This window comes from Apodemus sylvaticus, chromosome 9 (assembly GCF_947179515.1).
Source record: "Apodemus sylvaticus chromosome 9, mApoSyl1.1, whole genome shotgun sequence".
Taxonomy (NCBI): domain Eukaryota; kingdom Metazoa; phylum Chordata; class Mammalia; order Rodentia; family Muridae; genus Apodemus; species Apodemus sylvaticus.
In genome coordinates this window covers 93,991,170-94,013,108 of record NC_067480.1, presented here as the reverse complement: position 1 = coordinate 94,013,108, position 21,939 = coordinate 93,991,170, and the positions used below count along the sequence as shown (strand labels likewise).

Genomic DNA, 21,939 nt, shown 5'->3' with positions numbered 1-21,939 from the left:
TCTCCCCTTTATTTTTGAAACAAGGTCTAAGACTTTGTAGGTCACCATGTGTCATACATAGACAGTTCTAATTATTTGCCTTGCATCTGGAAAGATAGAACCTCAACTGAAAAACTGTTTTGAGCAGTTTGGCCTGTGGGGCTGTGAGTATGTCTGTGAAGCATTCTTTAACTGCTAACTAATTTAAGAGTGCCCAGCCCAATGTGAGTAGTGGCACCCTTGGGCTAACAGGCCTGGGCTGTACAGAACACTAACTAAACATGAATTCAAGAGTAACAGCTCAGTAAGCAGAGTTCCTTTATGGTCTCAGTCTTAGTTTTTCCACCAGGTTCCTGCCTTGAGTTCCTGCCTTGGCTTTCCTCCATGGTGGATTGTAACCTGAAAGCCAAAGAAATGCTTTACTCCCCCTAGAGTGCATTTGTTCAGAACGCCTTCTCAGAGACACAAGAAGACAAGCTAGAGTCTCATGCCATAGGAACAAACACTTCCAGAATTCCTTTCAAGTTCACATTTTTTAGATTTCCTTCTTGACACTATGCAAAATAGTGTATGTACTGCAGTCTTTAGGAAAGGAGTCCAGTGTAGATCTTTACCAGTTTTCTACAGTCAAGCAGGAAGAATTAAATATTTAATATTCTTTATTCACAGGGTTCAAAGCATAAAGTGCACCCCAACACAGGTCTTTTGGGGGAAGAAATCTTTCCACCAGCATTGTAAAACTAATTCCTCAGTGTTGACACCCTAATAGCACACGGTTCAACATTACAGTCAGCCTAAGTTCTGCAGCGGCAGTTGGGTGTGGGCATTCTGGTCTTCACCTGCATAACCCCACTTTCTGAAGTGTCAAATTAAGACTTGAGAAGGAGCTTACCTCACAAGAACTGATGAGAAATGGGTGATGGCAAGTGTGAGGTAATGCGATCTGTGGTCCAGAACTAAGAGGCCGAAGTATGACTTCAGCGCTGTTAGAATAGTAAAGAAGGCAGAGGGGCAACTCTAATGTTTCGTGCATACCCATTTGTGAGTGACCTAGTCAGGAAAACTAAGACTATTTACAAGTGGATGGTAAGAGTGAAAAAGGGAGCCACAATTGTAAAATTCAAATACAGTTCTTAAGGAATAGTTGAGCAGAAGCTCTAATAACACGGATCCTGGAACTAAGTTCCATTTATTATTTATGAACATTTTCAAATGTTAAGCTTACATTGCTTTGTTCATAAAATTGCAGGAATCCTTTTATTTTAACAGCTCACTAGAAAATAATAAATCTCCCTCGAGAGTCTTTGAAAGTTTGGATCATTTAAAAGGCATATTATTAATTTTACTGCATTAATAACCATTATGACCTAGTAGTGAGGATAATATTTATCATGGGACATCTTAAAATGCATATTATCATAAAATGCATAATAAGGACTTTCCACCTATATAAATTGAATTTAATAGATTGTAAGAGCTCAATTGGGCCCAGTAGAGTCTTTTGACAACCCAGTTTAGGACCGCATTAAAACATGCATTCCTTTCACGTCGTATTTTAGAGATTTTGCTCTATCTATATTCAAACTTAAATATGTTCATTTTGTTTATTTATGCAAATATAAAAATAGAAAACTAATTTTTCCAGTACATTAGTCTACAAAAATGGGAAAAAGATGTTTCACTGTTAATCTTATAAGTTTTAGTTTTAAATAACATACATAGAATGTCTATTAAAATTAGTAGTTTCTGTTCAAAACATTTTATGATATATTGCCATGCACTGAGAAAATCCTCTTTTTTTGCATGTCATAGTGTGAGAAAGTATGTGTTTCTGTTTAAGCTGTGGTTATTGTTAATTACCAATGAATATACTTTAATGAGAAGCACCAGATATAAATTATACTCAGTGTCTTTCATAATACAGCTTGCAGACTGTCTACATTGAAACATCCTGGTCCTCTAGATCAGAAGCAGCCATATGCCTTACAAGTTTGCATTGTAAGAAGTACTCTCAGTGTCTTTACCCAACAAAGATTGAAGACTTTTATCTATAAATACACATACACATGTAATGCAGGGAATACCTGGGGTTATGTCTATAATGAACACTGCTTCCCCCCCCTCCTCAGGCTATGTGCTTCCGCTCCCTGCACAGTGCAAATAACACATCTATAACCGTTCCCTGGGGGAAAAATATTCCATCAGGCCTAGTATCAGTTTTCTGCAGCCAAGGAGCCATGCCCACATTGGCATGCATGAGAAGCCACCCAGCATCGTGACTCACTACAAATATGAACACAATTATCTTCTCTATAATCTCTTCTAAGATTCAGGGTTTTTTGCAAACTCCATTTTGATGGATCAAATTAAAACCTGACACCTATGTTCAGTCAAGTCCTGTAGACGTACAGTGACTGTATCTGAACCATCACGCTATGGCAATACAGATACAAACAAAAACACAAGAACCCCAATTGCTCTCCTGTTCTTTCATTCTGCAATATTCCTCAAAAATGGAATTAAAAATGTCAAATTGTATGATGTAGTAACTCCATAAGTATTTTTTTACTCTTTCTCATAACAGAAATGCACACAATGCCTCCAACCCAATCCAATAAAATTGGTACTTTTCTGTGGCCAAAACACAAGACTCCACAAGAGTTCTCCATTTGCTCCTGAAAAACTTATAATATGAATCTTTAACTAAAATGCAGTCATGAGTAATAGTACCTCCACAATTCAGGAAATATAGAACATAAAGTATAATTTTATGTATGAATTATCAAGATAAGGTCTGTCTCCTCAGTAAAGTTGTTATTGGAGACTGACATTTCGCTAATAGTTCCCAGGGGAAAAAAGCAGTAGAATGACTATCCTTACAAAGACAAAATGCAAACTAATCTGGACCATTTGAGAGTGTGCTTCTTTTGTGAAAATGCCTGACATTTCTTAGAAGTCTTTGCAAACAGAAGAAGTTTTCTGAGTCCTGTGCTATAGGATCAAAGGAATTTAAGAAGAAATAGATACCAGCATGTGTGAATGAGCACATACTATTGCTAAGAAGGAAAGAAACCACCACCATCTTTGTCTCCCACGAATGTGGTACTGGCTGTTTTTGTGTGTCAACTTGACGCAAGCTAGAGTCATCAGAGAGGAAGGAGCCTCAGTTGAGGAAATACTTCCATGAGATCCAACTATAAGGCATTTTCTCAATTAGTGATCAATGGGGAAGGGCCCCACCCATTGTGAGTGGTCTCATTTCTGAGCTGGAAGTTCTGGGTTCTATAACAAAGCAGGTTGAGCAAAAGCCATGAGGAGCAAGCCAGTAAGCAGCACCCCTCCATGGCCTCTGCATCAGTTCCTGCCTCCAGGTTCCTGCCCTGCTTGAGTTCCTGTCCTGATTTCCTCTAATGATGAACAGTGATGGTGATATATAAGCCAAATAAACCATTTCCTCCCCAACGTATTTATTGGTCATGGTGGGTTTTTTTGTTTGTTTGTTTTATTTTCTTGATTCTTTTTTAAGTTTAGCTCTTTATATATTCTGGATACTAAGCCTCTGTCAGATGTGTAGCTAGTGATGATTCTCTCCCTTTCTGTGGACATTTTCTTCACCTGCTTACTTGTTTCTTTAGCTGTGCAGAAGAATTTGTTGTAATGTTTCTCTGTTCATTTTTTCATTCTGTCATTTTGGGTCCAATCTTTCTTTCTTTGGGTTAGTTCAGCTAAGGATCTATCAATCTTTATCTTCTTGTTCTTAGAATTTTTGATTCCTTGGATTGGTTTTGTGTGTGTGTGTGTGTGTGTGTGTGTGTGTGTTTCATTGATTTTTTTTGCTCAGATTATTATTACTTTTGACATTGCCTGGGACTTATTTCCAAATTTTTGAATTGCATCATTAAAACCTGTACTCTGTTCTCCCCTTCCCCCATGGGCAGTTTAAACCCCCCTCATAACAATCCATCCAGTCTGCCTCAGTGGTTTTATTATGTCGAATCTTCATTTTAATTTAGATGCAGAAATTTGTTGTACTTCTTGATTTCTTCTTTGACACATTCATCACTCAGTAATGAGTTATTTTATCTCCATGAGCTTGTACATTTACTACAAGATTCATTTTTTGCTCATTTAAATTTTGTTACTTTGTGGTCAGATCGGATACATGGAGCTGTTTTCAGTCTTTGTGAATTTGTAAAAATTTGCTTTGTGCCCCAGGATGTGGTCTATTTTAGAAAAGCTTCCATGTTCTGGTGAGCAGAGGATATGTTCTTCGGTGTTTGGGTATTCTGCAGATATTTGTTAAGTCTATTTGAAATAATGATGTCATTTAATCCTACTTAGGTATCTATTTCTTGTCTGGGTCACCTATTTGAGAAAGTGAGGTATCAGAATCACCTACTATTAGTTTATTGATGCTGATCAGTATCTTTTATTCCAACAGTAGATATTTTTCTTAATGAAGTTGGGTACCCCTGAGTTTCGTATATATAAATTTAGTATAGTTATGTCTTCTTGGTTAACTGTACCCACAGTTAGAATGAAGTGTCTGTCTATCTCTTCTGATTAGTTTTAGTTTGAAATATCTTTTGTCAGATACCAGGATAACGATGCCTGCTTGCTTCCTGGTTTTATCTGCTTGGGGTACTCTCACCTATTCTTTTACTATGAGGCAATACCAATCTTTAAAGTTAAGATGAGTTCTTGAAAAAAAAAAAAACTACGTAGATAGTTTCTTAATCCATAAATCTTTTGGTTGTAGAACTGAGATTTGGTATTCGATGTTTCCTTTATTTTCCTTTCCCATTGAGAGATTTCTTTAACTATTTTTTTCATATTTCTGGCTGATTTGGTCTAGATCCTCTACGTTAGCTAGAGTTCTGATGTTCCATCTTGCTTAAATTCACTCTGCTTTTTAGGCTGCTTGAGTTTCCTAGCTAAGTTATTGGTCTTTTTCATTCCCTCTTCAGTGTGTGTGTGTGTGTACATGTGTGTGCAGGTGTGATTATTTGTGGAGCCTAGGGGACACATTGAGGTGTCCTCCTCAAGTCCTCTCCACCTTATGCTTTGAGACCAGGTCACTGGCTTAGCTGGAGTTCACTGGTTGTGCTAGGCTGGCTGACCAGAGATTCCTGGAACCTGCCAATTTATGCCTCACCACCTCTTAGACTCAGGGCATGCACCTCACATAGGGCTTTGATATTATTTTTTTCAATATGGGTACTAGGGGTCTGAACTTGGCTCCTCATACTTGTATAGCTGAAGCATCTTCAAGCCACCTTGAAATACCCTTTTCTGTGTGTAAAATTCCTTTATCACCAGGATCTAGATCCATTCATTCTATGAGGGCAGTGAAATGATGATATTTGAACTTTATTACTCCCTCCATTATATTAGCTTCAATATTTCTGAACGAAAAAACTTTCTTGAATCAAGTCCCCAATTACCCCATGTTACACACCAGTAAGAAGGTTTGTTAAATATTTTCCACTTTATACAGTTTTCAAAACTTAGAATTTGCATCTGCCAATGGTTGCTAATTATATTTTATTGTTGGGGTTCTGGTATAATATATCTGTTTTAATTCATTGACCTCATCCTCATTGATAGTAAAATTGTCCCCTGTTTGGTTAGTGAAAGAAATTTCACCAAGCCCCTGAGTCTCTTCACTGTAAGCCGTTCATCTTTGTGAGCTGCAGCTGCTAGGCCGGCAGATCATTTACGTTTTAATGTCCTGCAGGGGGTAACTTGGCTTTTGTCTGCAACATAAACATTCCCGAGCGTGACTACTTTGAGTACTTTCTTTATTCTTAAATTCACATGGCTTTCAATATTGTGGTTTCCCTTGCAAATTGCCACAGATTACTCTTTCCCCAAACAGTAATGATAAGCTCTTCTCTCTGCAGTGCTTAGTGCAAGGCTTTCTATAAAATTGGGATGCTATCAATTTATTTGATTATTTAACACTTCACAACTGAAGTGGGCTTATCATTGTAGAAATGTTTCCAAAATTCAGTAGAGGTACCCCTGCTTGCGGATTATAACAATAACAATATGATTTAGTTGAAAATGTTTTCCAAATTCGAATGTATAGCTGAATCCATTTCTTCAGTCAAGGTCCAGTAGCTAGAATTAAGCCATGAAATTTATAATAATAGCAACAAGATAAAATCCTTAAAACATTATAATTAGAAACTAATTATAATGTATAAATGTAAAAGCACAGATGAAATAGTCAGAGGTAATATATAAAAAGTATTCACATTTTTCTACATGACTGAATAATAAGCTATTAAAGTATCACCTTACTCTTGACATACCAAGAGTACATTAACACCAATAGCGTATGCTCTAAGATCAAGAATTGACAAATGGGACCTCATAAAATTACAAAGTATTTGTAAAGCAAAGGACACCATCAAAAGAACAAATCAGCAACCAACAAATTGGGAAAAGATCTTCACCAACCCTACATCAGATAGAGGGCTAATATCCAATATATACAAAGAACTCAAGAAGTTAGACCCCAGAAAACCAAATAACCCTATTAAAAATGGGGTACAGAGTTAAACAAAATTTCTCACCTTAAGAACTTCGGATAGCAGAGAAACAACTTAAAAAATGCTCAACTTCATTAGTCATCAGGGAAATGCAAATCAAAACAACCCTGAGAAATCAGGGGGAAATGCAAATCAAAACAACCTTACACCAGTCAGAATGGCTAAGATTAAAAACCCAGGAGACAGCAGGTGTTGGCAAGGATGTGGAGAAAAAGGAACACTGCTCCACTGCTGGTGGGTTTGCAAATTGGTACAACCACTCTGTAAATCAGTCTGGCGGTTCCTCAGAAAACTGGGCACCTCACTTCCGAAAGATTCTGCTATACCACTCCTGGGCATATATCCAGAGGTTTCCCCAGCATGTAATAAGGATATATGCTCCACTATGTTCATAGAAGCCCTATTTATAATAGCCAGAAGCTGGAAAGAACCCAGGTATCCCTCAATAGAAGAATGAATGCAAAAAATGTGGTATATATACACAATGGAGTACTATTCAGCCATTAGAAACAATGAATTCATGAAATTCTTAGGCAAATGGGTGGATCTGGAGAACATCATACTAAGTGAGGTAACCCAGTCTCAAAAGATCAATCATGGTATGCACTCACTAATAAGTGGATATTAGCCTGGAAAACTGGAATACCCAAAACATAATCCACACATCAAATGAGGTACAAGAAGAACGAAGGAGTGGCCCCTGGTTCTAGAAAGACTCAGTGAAGCAGTATAAGGCAAAACCAGAACAGGGAAGTGGGAAGGGGTGGGTGGGAGGACAGGGGGAGGGAAGGGGGCTTATGTGACTTTCGTGGAGTGGGGGGCCAGAAAAGGGGAAATCATTTGAAATGTAAATAAAAATATATCGAATAAAATAAAAATATATCAGAAAAAAAAGAATACCATCTCATTTTCCTATACGTTATGTGATCTTCTAGGAGACCTGAGCAAGTGTTTGTTCATCAGGTATGTAGCAGATCAAGGAAATGATTCCACACAAATCTAGCTTGGTGGACCAATGGATTTGGTGGGGAGGGTTCCTTATAGGAGCATGGGTGACTCAAAGACAGAAAGCCTAATCCACCATGGGAGAAAGCTTCCCAGTGAGGGGTCTTAGTACTCAGCTGTTGTTCAAATAAGTTTAGAGAACAGCTTTGAGACCCTGTAACTTTCTGCATTTCCTGAGCCTTATAAATTTTGTTAGCTTTCTGAGTTTGAATGAGCTTTCCTCCTGTTTCCTGAAGGAATGTTTCAATCCAGAGGCATGGATTACACAGATCATACTACTGTTTTCAATATCATGAATCTATAGTAATGAATGTTTCTATTTTGACAAAGAACAATTTATGAGTGGTTTATAAACACCTTTCCCAGGAGGTTAGCTCAAAATAATAGCTAGATTAAACCCTTAGCTCAGGTTTATGGATAAAGAAATTACAGCTCGGAAAAAAAATGATTTTTTTCTACCATAATTTTTTTTATACTCAGCATCTTGTTAATTCTAAGAGAGTGGCAATTCACTTTAAAAATTTATTTCTAGAAACTTTCATTCCCAAACCAGCAAAGAAAAAAAAATTCTGTAATGCATTCATCCTAGTTAGACAAGAAATGAGTTAGGGACAGAGAGGAAAGCGATGGCTCCCGGACCTAGTTGAAATTGGCCCATGATGATTATGGAGAATTCCCTGGATCTGTCATTCTGTCTGGATACCGGGCAGCAGCTGCAGAAGACAGAATTGCTTCTCTCAAATGTGTATCGAGTTTCATTTCCTTTCCGCATCAGCAGAATAAAATGAAATGGGGAATTTTGGAAATGGTCTGAAATATTATTGCTGACATTGCGGTAATTTGGAAATGGTCAGACCATTACACAGATGATTTGGCAGTTTGGGGGATTTACTCTACATGTGGCACCAGGCCTGAGTCAGCCTAACACTGTCATTTCAAATTGCATAGTTTTGCCTCGGGATTCTCTGTGATCTTCATCAAAGAGTTGTTTGTGGGAGACCTACTCTGTGCCTCTGTCCTTGTGTACATCTGAGAGCCCAGTCAGTCCAGATTAGTGGCTTTGAGGAATGGCCCTTTAATGTTTCATTTGATGTCTTGTTTTTGCCCATCATCTATCTCCTCCCGTAGACATCCCTTTGGACCTGGCTTTCCCCCAAAACACCACTCTCTTGTTCTATTCCACCAGATAGGATTTATTGCTATGCTGACTCCATCTGTAAAAACCAGCCGCCTCTCCCCCATTCCCCTTCTGCCTCTCTTTCTCTATTTCTGTTGTCTTGCTCTCTCATTTCTAGAGGATTTGCTTCTTACTATTTGCCATTTATCACCTAGAAACTGCAGTTGTAAGTGATTGGAAGGGGTAGGCTGTAATGCGCAGTTTGCTAATGTCCTGCACTGTCATGTTTCCCATGGTGCACTGGTGAACTGCAGCCTGTCACCATCCGAAGTTATGGGAACAATTCTGAAAATGCCTCTTTTGTTTCTATTCCAAAAACGGAGATTTTAGGAGCTTGGAAATTCTGAGGCTATATTAGTGAACATGAATGACCATTGCCTAGTGGGTCTTTCCCAAAGGCTGATTCTAACAGAGTCTTGAATTTTGCAGTGCTCATATAAATGTCAACAGGGCAGTTTCCTCCTGTAGCAATTAGTAGAGTTAACTGCTAGCCATGACTCTGGAAACAATAATGGACTCTAGGTTAAACTGTTTATTGAGCGTAACTGTCTACTGTTTGAGTTGGCAAATCATCAGAAAGGCTGCATCTTTCTGGAGCTATTGTTGTTGTTGTTGCTTGTTTGTTTTTGTATAGTCCTGGCTGGCTGGCTTTCAACTCAAGTTTGTAAATCAGGTTAGGCTTGAGCTCACAGAGATATTCCTGCCTTTGCCTCTGCCTCTGCCTCTGCCTCTGCCTCTGCCTCTGCCTCTGCCTCTGCCTCTGCCTCTGCCTCTGCCTCTGCCTCTGCCTCTGCCTCTGCCTCTGCCTCTGCCTCTGCCTCTCACTCGCTGGGATGAAAGGCCTGAGCCACCACTCCACTCTGTTTTGAATGTCAGTGACTAGAGAAAAATTTTAGCTAGACATGCATTTTTGTGTTTCAAGTAATAGACCTTATATTTAGTCCTTAGGAATATTTTTGAAGAACCCCATTGAATGTGTCTCTGGAAAGATTTATTCGATTATAGACTAGGAAACATCGCAAGAAGCAGAACTGAGGGAAGGGGTACAGTTTGATAAGACTTAACGGGGACAGTAATGGTTGTCGGTGAGCTGCTTCTCAATAAGGGCACCTTGGCAAATGTGGCTGAGGTCGCCTCAGGAAACCAGAAGATGTGACTTGGGATTGTCCCTCTCTCAAAGCTGACATACTAATGGACTAACTCTCCTAACCTTTGATACTCAGAAGCATCAGTCCGTCTCTCCCCCCATGCTGTCTTGCCACAGTCAAATTAATTTATTTGCTTCAAAACAACTTCAAAAACAGAAAACCAAAGAAAGCTGCAAGGATACAGTTTAAAATGCACCTTGGCGATGCACACAACTTTATAGGAGTTGTCTGTCAGCTACAGCTGAAAATCAATGAAAGCCCCAGGTCTGTAGACAAAGGAACTTAAACCAGATGAGTTTGTACTTTTACTGAACAAGTAACTTGGAATGGCGGAAGTTCTTTGAGCCTGGAAGTCACTTAGAGTCTCTGACCTATACCAGCAAGTAGGAATGAAAATACTAACCAATTGTGGTTTCTGAGAGAATTGAATGCAGCACTTATTGAGCTGGATAAATGGATCAATGGTTAAGGACATAGATGTGTTTACTTTTCTATCTTGAAAGTGCCATGACCAAGATAACTTACAAAAGAAAGCATTTATTTTTATTTATTTATATTTTATTTTCTATATTCTTTGTTTACATTCCATAAGCTTTCCCCTTTCCCAGCTCCCCCCTCCATAAGTTCCATAACTCCTCTTCTCTTCATCCATTCTCCTGTCTTTCCCCCTCCCTTTTCTCTGTCCTGGTACTCCCCTACAATGCTGGATCAAGCCTTTCTGGATCAGGGCCCTCTTCTTCCTTCTTTATGGGAATCATTTGATATGCTAATTGTATCTTCAGTATTCAGAGCTTCAGGGCTAATTAATATCCACTTATCAATGATTGCATTCCATGTGTATTCTTTTGTGATTGCGTTACCTCGCTTAGGATGATAATTTCCAGTTCCATCCATTTGCCTAAAAAAAAAAAATAAAATCATGAATTCATTGTTTTTAATTGCTGAATAGTACTCCATTGTGTAAATATACCACATTTTCTGTATCCATTCTTCCATTGAGGGATATCTGGGTCCTTTCCAGTTTAAGGCTATTATAAATAAGGCTGCTATGAACATAGTGGAGCATGTGTCCTTATTGCATGCTGGGGAATCCTCTGGGTATATGCCCAGGAGAGGTATAGCAGGATCTTCTGGAAGTGTCATGTCCAGTTTTCTTAGGAACCACCAGACTGATTTCCATAGTGGTTGTACCATCTTACAATCCCACCAGCAGTGAAGGAGTGTTCCTCTTTCTCCACATCCTTGTCAACACCTGCTGTCTCCTTAGTTTTTAACCTTAGCCATTCTGACTGGTGTGAAGTGAAATCTCAGGGTTGTTTTGATTTGCATTTCCCTAATGACTAATGATGTTGAGCATTTCTTAAGATGCTTCTCAGCCATCCGAATTTCTTCAGGTGAAAATTCTGTTTAGGTCTGTACCCAATTTTTAATAGGGTTATTTGGTTCCCCAGGGTCTACCTTCTTGAGTTCTTTGTATATATTGGATATTAGCCCTCTATCGGATGTAGGGTTGGTGAAGATCTTTTCCCAGTTTGTTGGTTGCTGTTTTGTCCTTTTGGCAGTGTCCTTTGCCTTAAAGAAACTTTGTAATTTTATGAGATCCCATTTGTCAATTCTTGATCTTAGAGCATAAGCTCTTGGTGTTCTGTTCAGGAACTTTTCCCCTGTGCCCATGTCCTCATGGGTTTTCCCCAGTTTCTTTTATATTAGTTTCAGTGTGTCTGGTTTTATGTGGAGGTCCTTGATCCACTTGGAGTTGAGCCTAGTACAAGGAGATAAGAATGGATCAATTCACATTCTCCAGCATGCTGATCTCCAGTTGAACCAGCACCATTTGTTGAAAAGGCTATCTTTTTTCCACTAGATGTTTTCTGCTCCTTTGTCGAAGATCAAGTGACCACAGGTGTGTGGATTCATTTCTGGGTCTTCAATTCTATTCCATTCGTCCACTTGCCTGTTCCTGTGACAATACCATGCAGTTTTTAACACTATTGCTCTGTAGTATTGCTTGAGGTCTGATTCCCCCAGAAGTTCTTTTACTGTTGAGAATAGTTTTAGGTATCCTGGTTTTTTTGTTATTCCAGATAAATTTGAGAATTGCTTTTTCTAACTCTGTGAAGAACTGAGTTGGGATTTTGATGGGGATTGCATTGAATCTGTAGATTGCTTTTGGCAAGATGGCCATTTTAGCTAGATTAATCCTGCCAATCCACGAGCATGGCAGATTTTTCCATTTTCTGAGGTCTTCTTCGATTTCCTTCCTCAGAGAGCAGAAGTTCTTGTCATATAGATCTTTCACTTGTTTGGTTAGAGTCACACCAAGATACTTTATATTGTTTGTGGCTATTGTGAAGGGTGTCATTTCCCTAACTTCTTTCTCAGCCTGCTTATCCTTTGAGTATAGGAAGGCTACTGATTTGCTTGAGTTGATTTTATAACCAGCCACATTGCTGAAGTTGTTTATCAACTGTAGGAGTTCTCTGGTGGAATTTTTTGGGTCACTTAAGTAGACTATCCTGTCATCTGCAAATAGTGATAATTTGACTTCTCCCTTTCCAATTTATATCCCCTTAACCTCCTTATGTTGTCTAATTGCTCTAGCTAGAATTTCAAGTACTATATTGAAAAGAAATGGAGAGAGAGGACAGCCTTGTCTAGTCCCTGATTTTAGTAGGATTGCTTCAAGTTTCTCCCCATTTAGTTTGATGTTGGCTACTGGTTTGCTGAATATTGCTTTAACTATGTTTAGGTATGGCCTTGAATTCCTGTTCTTTCCATGACTTTCAGCATGAAAGGATGCTGAATTTTGCCAAATGCTTTTTCAGCATCTAATGAAATGATCATATGTTTTTTTTTCTTTGAGTTTGTTTATGTAGTGTATTACATTGATGGATTTCCTTATATTGAACCATTCCTGCATCCCTGGGATGAAGCCTACTTGATCATGGTGGATGATCATTTTGATGTCTTCTTGGATTCAGTTGGCAAGAATTTTGTTAAGTATTTTTACATGGATATCCATAAGGGAAATTGGCCTGAAGTTCTATTTCTTTGTTGGATCTTTGTGTGGTTTTAGTATCAGCATAACTGTAGCTTCATAGAACGAGTTGGGTAGTGTTTCTTCTGTTTCTATTTTGTGGAATAGTTTGAAGAGTATTGGTGTTAGGTCTTCTATGAAGGGCTGATAGAATTCTGCACTGAAGCCATCTGGTCCTGTGCTTTTTCTGGTTGGGAGACTTTCTATGACCCCTTCTATTTCTTTAGGGGTTATGGGACTGTTTAGATGATCTATTGAAATGATCATATGGTTCTTTTCTTTGAGTTTGATTATGTAGTGGATTACATTGATGGTTTTCCTTATATTAAACCATCCCTGCATCCCTGGAATGAAGCCCACTTGATCGTGGTGGATGATCGTTTTGATGTGTTCTTGGATTCAGTTGGCAAGAATTTTATTGAGTATTTTTGCATCAATATTCATAAGGGAAATTGGCCTGAAGTTCTCTTTCTTTGTTGGATCTTTGTGTGGTTTTGGTATCAGTGTAATTGTGGCTTTGTAGAACGAGTTGGGTAGTGTTCCTTCTGTTTCTATTTTGTGGAACAGTTTGAAGAGTACTGGTGTTAGGTCTTCTTTGAAGGTCTGATAGAATTCTGCACTGAAGTCATCTGGTCCCATGTTTAATTGGGCTTATATTTTCAGAGAGTTAGAGTCCATGATGGCACAGCAAAGGCCTGGTGGCAGGAACAGCTGAGAGTTCACATCACTATCCACACAGTGAGGAGTTCATGAGAGGCACACTGGGAAGAGTCTTTTGAAGTCTCCACCTCATCCTCCTCATCTCAGTCAGAGTGACACACCTCCTCAGGCAGGGTCTAACTCCTTATCTTCCCAACCAATTCCACCAACTGGGGTCCAAGTATTTGACCCATGAGATGATGGGGGCCATTCTCATTCCAACTGCTACAGAGTGTATTCTTTTTGCAGAGGACCAAAGTTTGGTTCCCAGCCCCTGTGTTGGGAGATTCACAGCTACCTCTAACTTGAGCCCTGTGAGGATCCAACATCTCAGGCCTCTCTGTAGGCACCTGCTGTCACATCTACAGACACATTAAAAGAATAATCTATCCTGCACAAAGCACAGATCCTGGTAGGGGAAATATGTGCTCTTATGTTATTGATGATATCTACAGAATTATACAACATTAATGTTAATAACTACCTGTTTTTACAGACGTTTCAGGGTTAATTGATACACTGTATAAAGGACTTTGCTACTTGACTACATGATCTAATCTTAACATTAGTTTTATGAAAGAACAGACAGTAGAAAAATCATCAGTGAGGCTTAACTACCATGTGTCCTCCATATTTGGTTAGAATTCTTTTGGTTAGAATTGATTTTAGGTTCCTGTCAGTTTAACTTTCCAGTGATATATATATATATCAGTGGAATATATATATTGGTTTTTTGGATTTGGTTTTTTTGAGACAGGGTTTCTCTGTATAGTCCTGGCTGTCCTGGAACTCACTCTGTAGACCAGGCTGGCCTCGAACTCAGAAATCCACCTGCCTCTGCCTCCCGGTGCTGGGATTACAAGTGCACACCACCACTGCCCAGCTATGAATATATATATATATATATTCTTTTAAAGAACCCTCAGAATTTCTGTCTCTTTAAAAATATTTCATCTTTTAAAACCAAGTCAAATACCAAGAAACAACCTCTGCTCCTCCTGCTGGCTAATTTCCTCTGATGTCAAAGTAAGTGCTTCTTAAATTTGAGATAAAACTTTGAATGCTATGGTTTTGTTCATGTTAATTTCCCTCCAGTGGAGAGAAAGAAGCAGCAGCTGGTTACTATTTTCAACTTTCTTTTGTTTGCTATGTATTTAATATGCAACACATGAATGTATGGTGGGTTTTTTTTTCTTGTCTGGATTTAAAACCCACCACTTTGTGTTTGCAAACGATGATAGAATTTAAAACAGAGAAGCCGTCAAGATCATGTGTTCCCAGTGTAGGACCCGAACAGTTGATTCCACTTAAAACAAGCTCATCATCCAATATATATGTTCTTCTTTGGTGCCTTTCCACCACATACTTAGCCTGACTACCAGTTAGTATATACCTTTTCTAAAATTAACAATGAAAAATCTCCCTGCTAATTATTTTAATCAGTCTGACACCAAATAATATTTTTCTAACTTATTCTTGGTTTAGATTATAATAGCCTATTAGTTTGTTAATAATTTATGAGACACAGTACGTTTTCTCTGTGATGGCTATCTTATTCCATGCTTGGGGATGCACTCTCTGCTCCAAGGCCTGGCTACATTCAGCTGCCCATTCTTTCCATCCTTTAAAGCTTACAAGTATTATTTGATCAACCCAGAATTAAGTGCCAGACTCCACATTTCATTCCTTCTTTTCATTATTTTATTACAACATGGTTTTGATCACTGAAAAGTTTCATATCATGAATATACTACATATATACTCTATATGCGCAATAAATTTATCAATGGTTTTCTTCACTGGAAATAGTGTTATCCTCTAGGGGATATTTAGAAATGTCTGTAGGCTTTTCTATTTGCTGTTACCGAAGAGACATGGAGTACAAGACAGGCTGGCTTCTGGTCTACAGTGCAAAGAGGCTTGGGATAACATTGAACACCCAGTAGTGTGGGGGACACCCCACCACAGAGAGCCGACGAGAGCTCTGTCTGAGGTTAGACACCCAGATGACAGATAGATAGGTATGCAGGGAGAGAGCAGATGGACCTTTACTGTGGACCCTGACTCTGCCAGTTGCATGCCCTTCAATAAAAACACTGACCAGCCTAAGTTTTTTTTTTAAAAAAATATTTATTTATTCATTTTGTGTGTGAGGAGGCGAGTGTGTATGCATGCATGCACGCATACACACACACACATACACACACACACACACACACACACACACGCATGCATGCACAGATGCACACACACACACACATACACACACACATGCATGCACAGATGCACACACACACACACACACACACACACACACGTGTGTGTGTGTGTGCACACACATGCACATGTGCACAGGCACAGGTGAGCATGTGTGTTTGTCCATGAAGACCAAAGCAACCATATCCCCTAAGAGCTGGTGTTACAGGCAGGTATAAGGCATCCAATGTCAGTGCTGGGCACAAAACTCAGCATTCTGGAGGAGCAGGGAGCTTCCTGGACCACCAAGCTCTCTCTCCAGCCCCGCGTGCCTTCTGGGATCTACACTATGAACAGTTTAAGCACATTTGCCTCTTTCTTTGAAGAGATCCATATGTGCTGCATTTCAGCTTCATAGTGATTTTATATTTTGAAACAAATGAATTTAATATGTTTAGAATGCTGGCTTTAAATCAGGGTGCCTGAGTTGAATTAGGGTCCCTGTGCATCCGACTTACATTCTCCTGACTTTGGTTTACCCCTATGTAGAATGTTGGTGCTTATAGTCGATTATTAATTTTTTTATTAACTTGAGATCACTTTGAAGTGGTATGCTGCTTCTTTGGTTTTCTGTTGGAATGCACCCTCTTACCCTACAGGATTAACTTCATCAGACTATCAGCTCTGTTCACTGCAGCACCACAGTTGCCACATCAGCATCAGCACCATTACTACCACCATCTTCACCATCACCATCCTATCACCATCCTCACCATCATTACATCGTCACAAACGCTCATCTCTCTTTGCCCTCCTTTCAGCCAGTGCCAAGTCTTCTAACATCCTGTAAGAATATATGATTTTAACTCTATTTTGAGGTGCTGAAAGCTGAACCCCAGATTTCACACAACTTATGCAAGGCGTATGATATGCCATCGAACAGAATCACTGGCCCTAGAGTTATTTCAAACCTGAGATTGTGTTGGTGGTCAAATACATTTTAAATATTGATGATGATACCTGTGAAATTCTATTTGTCTTTCTATGCTAAAAATTTCACTCCATTTTTATAAATAACTGTTATGCAACTTATAGGCAATGCTTTTTCATAAATAGATAAATGTTTTCTTCTCTGTCAATGGGACTCTTTTATTTTTATTTACTTATTTATTTTTGGCTTTATACTTTCTTTTTTCTTTTTCTTTTTCTTTTAAAATTAGATATTTTCTTTATTTACATTTCAAATGTTATATCCTTTCCTCGTTTCCCCTCTGAAAACCTCCTATCCCATTCCCCCTTTCCCTGCTCACCAACCCACCTGCTTCCCTGTCCTGGCATTCCTCTACACTGGAGCATTGAGCCTTCACAGGACCAAGGTCCTTTCCTCCCATTGATGTCCAACAAGGCCATCCTCCGCTGCATATGTAGCTAGAGGCATGAGTCCCTCCATGTGTACTCTTTGGTTTGTAGGACTCCTTTTTAGAATTTGTTTGTATGTACATGGATGTTTTCCCTGCATGTATGCCTATGTGATACACATATGTCCCTGGTACCTTGGGAACCAGAAGAGGATGTTAGATCCCCCAGGTCTAGAATTACAGACAGATTTGGGTTCCCAGGTGGGTACTAGCAAATGAAGCTGAGTCCTCGGGAGAGCAGCCAGGGTTCTTAACTGACAACTCATCTCTTCAGCCCTGCTAATAGGACTCCTGTCATTAAAATCTGCAGATTTTTAGGGTCTTTTTGCACGCCCCATTAGTCACATCCTATGGTGACAGAAACATGACTCCTAAGCTTTATGCCATAGGTAATATCCTCTGTCTAGGTCATCACTGTCCAGGTGAATGCTCTGTCATGACAGAAAATGCATGGATCTCACTTGAAATGTGTCTAGGGCGATTGGGAGATGATTCTTAAAATTCGGTTCATTCATAGTGCTTTGTTTTGTTTTGGGTTTGGAGAGTGGTGGGAGAGAAGGCCTGCATGCCATTGCACACAGTGGGAGTCAGAGGACAGCTCAGGGGATCAGTTCTCTCCCTCTGCTATGTGGGATGAAGATATTGATCTAGGGTCCCAGAGCTAGTGGCAAGTCTGTTACCTACTGAGCCATCTCATTGGATAATCAATTTTTAACTTTTAAAAAAAGGTATTAATCCAAAGAGACACATGTGGCCAGTGGACACTGAGACTCTGGAGTAACTATTCACCTTGTATTTTAAGCCTAGAATCCTCACTGCATTTCTAGTCTCTACAGGCTAGGAAAACTGAGGTTATCCTTTTATTTTGCCTGTGTGTATGCTTCATACCCCAGGGGTCATTTATACGTCATTTTATTAGATGCTGATAATCTTAGATCATTGGGACTACATATATGCATTTCTCTTTATAGGCTATTTCACTCTTTAAAATGTACTAATTTCTTAAAACTGGTTGCTTAATTTAATAGTATTTAAGATTTATTTATTTTATGTGTATGCGTACCCGAAAAGGGCATCAATTCCAGTACACAATGTTGTGAGTCACTATGTAGTTGCTGGGAATTGAACTCAGGACCTCTGGAAGAGCAGCCATCTCTCCAGCCCCCATTAATTTAATATTTTTCCAAGAAAAATAACAATGCTCATCAAAAAAATTCACAAAGAATAGAAGTAAAAAAACACCTTAGTGATGCAAAGCAAATGTATTACAACCTGTTCACATTACACACACACAACATACACTACATACACAACACACTAGACACACACACTCACACTAAACACATACATACAATATACTTACACACTCTCTACACTCAACACACATTCTATACACAACACGAGGATGACATGCAGAGAAACACTGATAGTCACAAAATGCATCAACTATCACTTTAATTGTTTTACTTTGTCCCCGCCCCCACTATTATTCCCAAGACCTGTTGAAGTCTGATGTGGAGGTAATTAGGTAAATGGATAAATAGACTAGCATTTTTTTTAAAAGAAATTGAATTGTGCATAGGTTTACATGCTATACTAATAAATATATCCATCTTTCAGACAGAAATGAGCAAAAAAAATTATGTCACTATTGTTATGTATCATTGACCATGACATTAATGATCATCTTCAACAATTGTGGCTTAATAACATATTCCATCTGCCAGAAGCCCACTATTAGGGGATAGAGCCTATAATGTGTCGCTACCATCTATGCCGGGGTTTGGACTGGTTTGGTCTTGTGCTGGTGTCTATGGGTGCTATGCGTTAGTGAATGTGGTAACTACGTCTTGTCCAGCGGACACTTCACAGACTCGTTCACCTCCTTCTCTTTCTGCCTCCTTCCTCACAAAGTTCCCTAAGCTTTGGTGAGGTGGGTTGTCATAAAGATGTCCCAATTGGAATGAAGACTCAATCTCTTTTTTTTAAAAGGGTGCACATTGGTTGGGATATATACACTGGATTTTTTTACTTTGTTCTTTGGGTTCTACTGTTTAGATTAACATAGCATGGCCTTTGTGGCTGCACCATAGTCTATTTATCTATGTGTGATAATTTATTGGATCGGGTCCTTATTCCTGGGCATTTGGAATGTTTCTCATAAATACCTCTGTGTTTGTTATAAGGTGCCTTAAGCTTTGCATCTGGTTATTTCCTTAGGATACATTCTTAAAGTAAAATCACAGGGCCAGGTGGAAGGAACTGATTTATGAGCCTTGATATATATTGCCAAATTGCCCTCCGGAAAGTTCTTTCTTGCTTATAGAAGAAAACAAATAATCCGTCTTCTAAGTCTACTCTAATCATTTTTATATAGTGCTCTGTTGAACCTTTGAACTTCTCTGGTTTTAGGGCTCAGAATTGCTTATTTTTAAGTACATGTTTCTTTCAGGGGATTAGCAAACTAATCACTTTATTACATATATATAGCCAAGTGACATAGCTTTCTTGATTTTTCTTAGTAAAGGTTTTGAAATACAACATTTTTTTTTTATTGTTTAAATTATTCCTTTCCAGGGTGAACCGGGAGCCAAAGGAGACACTGGTCTGGCTGGCCTTAATGGACAAGATGTAAGCCTAATTCTCTTTTAAATAATGTTCTGTTTAGATTTTACCACTGAAATATTCTTTCTAATGCAATTAAAGCTGGCTGTCCTTGGCAGAACCAGCCACAGTCAAAGGAAAGGAAGGATGGAGGCAGGGTTTTACACAGCTATTTTACAGCAGTGTTTCCATTTCATTACTGGGCTCTCAAGGCTTCATTTGTCTTGTGAATGTCTTTTCTTTGCCTTTATTTCTTGCTGACTTTTAAAAAGGCCTTACTTTCACTATCAATTTCTTCCTCCCTGTGTTCCCAGCTGGCCATCACAGTCCATGTCACCCATGTCTCCCTCTAGAGAAAGGCTGTGCCTGTAGGATTGCATTTATGTAGAGAGGAGAAAGGAGAAAAGGAAGGTGGCATACTAGGATCATGCCCTCTTCCAGAAAACAATGACCCCTTGACCACCCCATTCAAGAGTGCTTCAAGCTAAAGTATGCTTCAGTCTTTGACATGTTTGAAAGCAATTCAAATCCTGCCCTTTCCCTAGAGAGCTATTGCCCCTTCTTACAGAGTGCTACCCCAGATCTTAGAATGAAATTTGAACAATAGGCTAATTTTCCATTTTATGTTTTTGAAATGTGCCTGTTCAAATCGACAGTCACTACCTTCTATATCCAAACACAGATTGAAAATTGAGCTTACAGTAACAACCCTTATCCTCCGTTTATATTCTCATTTATACACACACTGCTTACATGGTTTCAAGGACCACATCGCCTACTTTATGAGTCACGTATAAGGAAACACTACCCCTGGCTCTCTCTGTTCAGTTGCATAATGCCTGGAAGCCTTAGACACGCCTAGAGGTATTGTAAAATGCATCCTGTGTGCTGTAGACCTTCACAACAAAAAGGAAGGCTGAAGACCAATCTTTGTGGACTGTGGAAGAAGTAAGAAACTTCATAAGAGACTTGCTTCCAAAAGAGAAACGTCCCAGGAGTCACCCCAGGTACAAGTTTCTTTGTGCCACTCTCAGCTTCAGCTCCCTACATATTTCCCAAGAATATCCATTCACATTGTTACGGTGACACTAGTCCTTCTTGCTCTTCTCCTTCTCAGTGAATTTCCTAGACTATGTTAGGCCCTAGAACCAGGGGCTTCCAGCCGAGGAGTCTGTGCAAACTCTCATCTCCTTCTCTTGCTACATCAGGAAGCTGATCCATTTGTTTATGTGCAGCATCTCAACCTATCTTGATATCACTGCACAATGGTACTCCGTTCAATGGTCAGAGTTCTGGAGCATAAGCAAAGGCCCATTTATTTTTACCCTAACTGGTCCTTATTCATTGAATAAGGCCAGACCTATGGAGAGTGCACTTATGGGGAGATAAGCATTCCTCCCGGATGGGGATGGTCCTGCAGGAGTCAAGCACAACTCCAGTAAGAAAGGTTCTATTCCTTTTACTCTGTAACTCCTTAAGACTAAGGAGTATGCCACCAAATGAGAAACAGCCATTGATCTGCTCAGCAAATCACCTGCCACAATGCCTTGATCTAGCATGCCAAAAAGCTAGCAGAAGACTGAGCTTCCATTTCTAATAAAAGCAGTTTCTAAAAAAGAATGTTTACATCTTCACATTAGCATCTTCACAGCTAATTAGACTAAAGAAGAAAGCAAGCGCTCATTACTTGCTCCCAGTTCTTGGTCATGGCTCCTAAATATCTCCAGGAAAATCAAGGAAGAAAAACACCATCTTCATAGTCAACTAAGAAAATCGTAAAAATCAGCCTTTAATTCTGAATGCTTGACAGAAAGGTCTCATTTTCCCACTAAACCATTCCTTGCACCACTGCCTGTTCTTCAGGGTGAAACACCTGACTGCAAGCTAAAGCATTTCGGCACTTGTGACAATTCATGATGACTTTGTAATTGCAGGCACAACTTTTAGGGAATATATGGTATGTTAATGGTGATTTTTAAATCTCACTAAATCTCACTAAAGCCTAGTCACTATAGGGTTTTAGCTTCCAGAATATTCAGTTAGAATGCAAGGGAGCAAATTCCATATACCAAGCTTGCCACCTTCTAAATTACTCTCTACATTACAGTGACTTGTAATG

At 39.2% G+C, this 21,939-nt stretch overlaps 1 protein-coding gene across 1 annotated transcript in view; it reads left to right on the top strand.

Moving 5' to 3' along the window:
• Col19a1 (collagen type XIX alpha 1 chain) overlaps positions 1 to 21,939 on the top strand; it is a 301,599-nt gene that overhangs the window by 90,968 nt on the left and 188,692 nt on the right. Inside the window, exon 11 of the mRNA XM_052192819.1 lies at positions 19,794 to 19,847. Coding sequence (XP_052048779.1) covers positions 19,794 to 19,847 — 54 coding nt within the window. The remainder of the gene's footprint in view (positions 1 to 19,793; positions 19,848 to 21,939) is intronic.